This window comes from Austrofundulus limnaeus, unplaced genomic scaffold (assembly GCF_001266775.1).
Source record: "Austrofundulus limnaeus strain Quisiro unplaced genomic scaffold, Austrofundulus_limnaeus-1.0 Scaffold102, whole genome shotgun sequence".
NCBI lineage: Eukaryota > Metazoa > Chordata > Actinopteri > Cyprinodontiformes > Rivulidae > Austrofundulus > Austrofundulus limnaeus.
This window is the reverse complement of record NW_013952504.1, coordinates 693,242-695,565: the sequence shown is the minus strand read 5'-3', so window position 1 is coordinate 695,565 and position 2,324 is coordinate 693,242. Positions and strand designations below refer to the sequence as shown.

At 38.7% G+C, this 2,324-nt stretch overlaps 1 protein-coding gene across 1 annotated transcript in view; it reads right to left on the bottom strand.

The window, feature by feature from the left end:
- Nucleotides 1-859: 859 nt before the first annotated feature.
- Nucleotides 860-2,324, bottom strand: part of smc3 (structural maintenance of chromosomes 3) — a gene marked incomplete in the record, with an annotated part of 36,905 nt that continues 35,440 nt past the window's right edge. Inside the window, 1 exon segment of the mRNA XM_014013499.1 lies at nucleotides 860-1,674. Within this exon segment, the coding sequence (XP_013868953.1) occupies nucleotides 1,603-1,674 (72 nt within the window).

The window sequence follows — 2,324 nt, the reverse complement described above, 5'->3', positions numbered from 1 at the left end:
TTGGGTTGTTACCAACATCTGGTGAAAATTTCATGTCATTAGCACCTCTAGTAATATATTTACTGAGAAAAATGGTGATGTGTTCAATACTTATTTTACCGGCTGTATGTGGCCTCTGGTAGTGTCGACAACAAATTGTGGGCCCCTTTTGTCCCAGTCTTGTGTTGTGAAAGCTTAAACAACTCAGACAGAAGGTACCGGGCCAGTTCTGGCGAGCTCTGCGGGCCGGGATGCCCCGGAGGTCTGTGGTATTACAGCTGAGGTCTACAGCAGCCTCTCAGGAGGTCACAACCTTTCAGACACGCCGCCGGTGCAAGGTGATGTTACCGTAGAATGAAAGCCTGCAGCAGTGATAGATGGGATGGCCCCTGCTGACACACTTCAATCCAACCGGATCCATGATCCCAAAATCAGAATATAACACCGGTGTCAGAGCTGGGAAATGTGTGCCAGATGCTGACTGAATGTCAGCAGAGTCCCCCTGCTGAATCTGGAGCTGCCGCGGCTCGAGTTTCTCTTCATGATTAAATTAATCTGGTGATGAATTTAAAGGATTAAATTAAGGAAAACATTTTCTTTAAAAAATATGGCAACATAAGCTGAATAAACCCAACATTAAAAAGCTGTTTTGGAGTATATTTAAATGTTTTAGTCCATATAAAAGGTGTATGAATGTTTGCAGATGTGTCCATACGTTTGCAAAATGGTTATCATATGTAAACAGGAGAATAATCTAAAACATATTTTAATTTGAAAACAACTTTGTGTAGAAACACTGCTATAAATTGCGTAAGCGAGGTTGTGTACCAACTGTGTGACACCACCTAGTGGTGCCTTGAAAATAAATGTTGAAACTTGGTATTCCAAAACCATTTATTAAGGTTTTTATTTAATTACATAAAAAGAAAACAAGACATTTAAAATCAGATTGGAAACTGAGCATAACATAAGTTCAATTTCTGACAAAAAGATGTTTAAACTGCTTCAACAGACAACAGAAACATCAACATGTTGTGAAGCTGCAACCCAGAATAACACAGTAACAACAGGAAGAAGGAATAACCTTGAAGTACAGGAAGTGAGAAATACAAGGTGTTTTAGGAATCTGAGGAGGATACTTTACAAAAACCTCAGTAAAAATGAACTCGTGTTAATCTTCTGTTTCTGGCTACAAAAAACAAACTGATCTCCCTCTAAACAACTCACAGAGAAACAAACTCATCGTTTCAACTTTTCTTTTTTAGCCAAGTCATATCAAAACTGGTTCAACTGTACAGAAGAGGATCTGTTCAGATCCTTAAATGTTCTGCCTCCGATGGTTTCTAGATCAGACCAAAGCTCAGCCTAAAGGTTGCTGTTGAGATGCATGTTTTAAATGTATTTCAACTTTATGAACTCATAAAATCCAGTGTGACTGAGGCATCGTTTGAATAAAACCCATACTCAGATTTCTGTTTTCAGCGGCCTTCAGGAGTCCAATCATAGATTTAAACTTCACGTTCGGTTTTGTTCCGAAAGGCCGAGAGGGATTTTTTGTTTCTGTGACCTTCGATGTCGGAGGCTTCCAGCGGTTGGCTGAAAAAGCCTGGAGGAGGAAGAGTTTTAACCGTGGGTGGTGTCATCTTCCACAAAGTCTTTGGCCTGCTCCGCTGTGATCACATCGATGTGACTCACCTAACAACACAAAAACACTGCGTTAATGAGCAATCAATGCCAGTCTGACTCAGCAGGGAGAGTTTGTTATGAAAGAATGTTTTCACTCAAGCTGCTCAGAAACCTCCAGTAAAGACCTAGAAGTTTAAATATTTTTTACTTTTAGAAGAGGGTTGTCTTGTGGGACAGGATGAAAAATCAATCAATATTAAATCAAAACCTTTTCTAGCTGATTACTCACATCAACATGAATCAGATGACTGAATATCTTCTGCACAATGAAGCCTAACCTAACCCTGCAAGTTACACAACAAATGTCTTAAAAATTAATATTTTGAACTAAATGTTCTTTAGTAAAAATGAATATTTGAATATATATGAATATTTCCTTAAATTACTGATTTATTTATACTTTTTCAGTAAATTGTCCTCAGCTTATTTCACTAGTCGACATTCATAAAAACAGAATAATTTTGGAATCTTTGCTGCAAGTGTTGATCAGATTTCAGCTTGACCCTGTATAAACACTACACTAGAGGTGCCCAAAGTGGGGCCCGTGGGCCAAAATTGGCCCGCCAAGCCATTTCATTTGGCCCACCAGTAGGGCTGCCACAAACGATTATTTTTATAATCGATTAATCATCGATTATTTTTTCAATTAGTCGACTAAT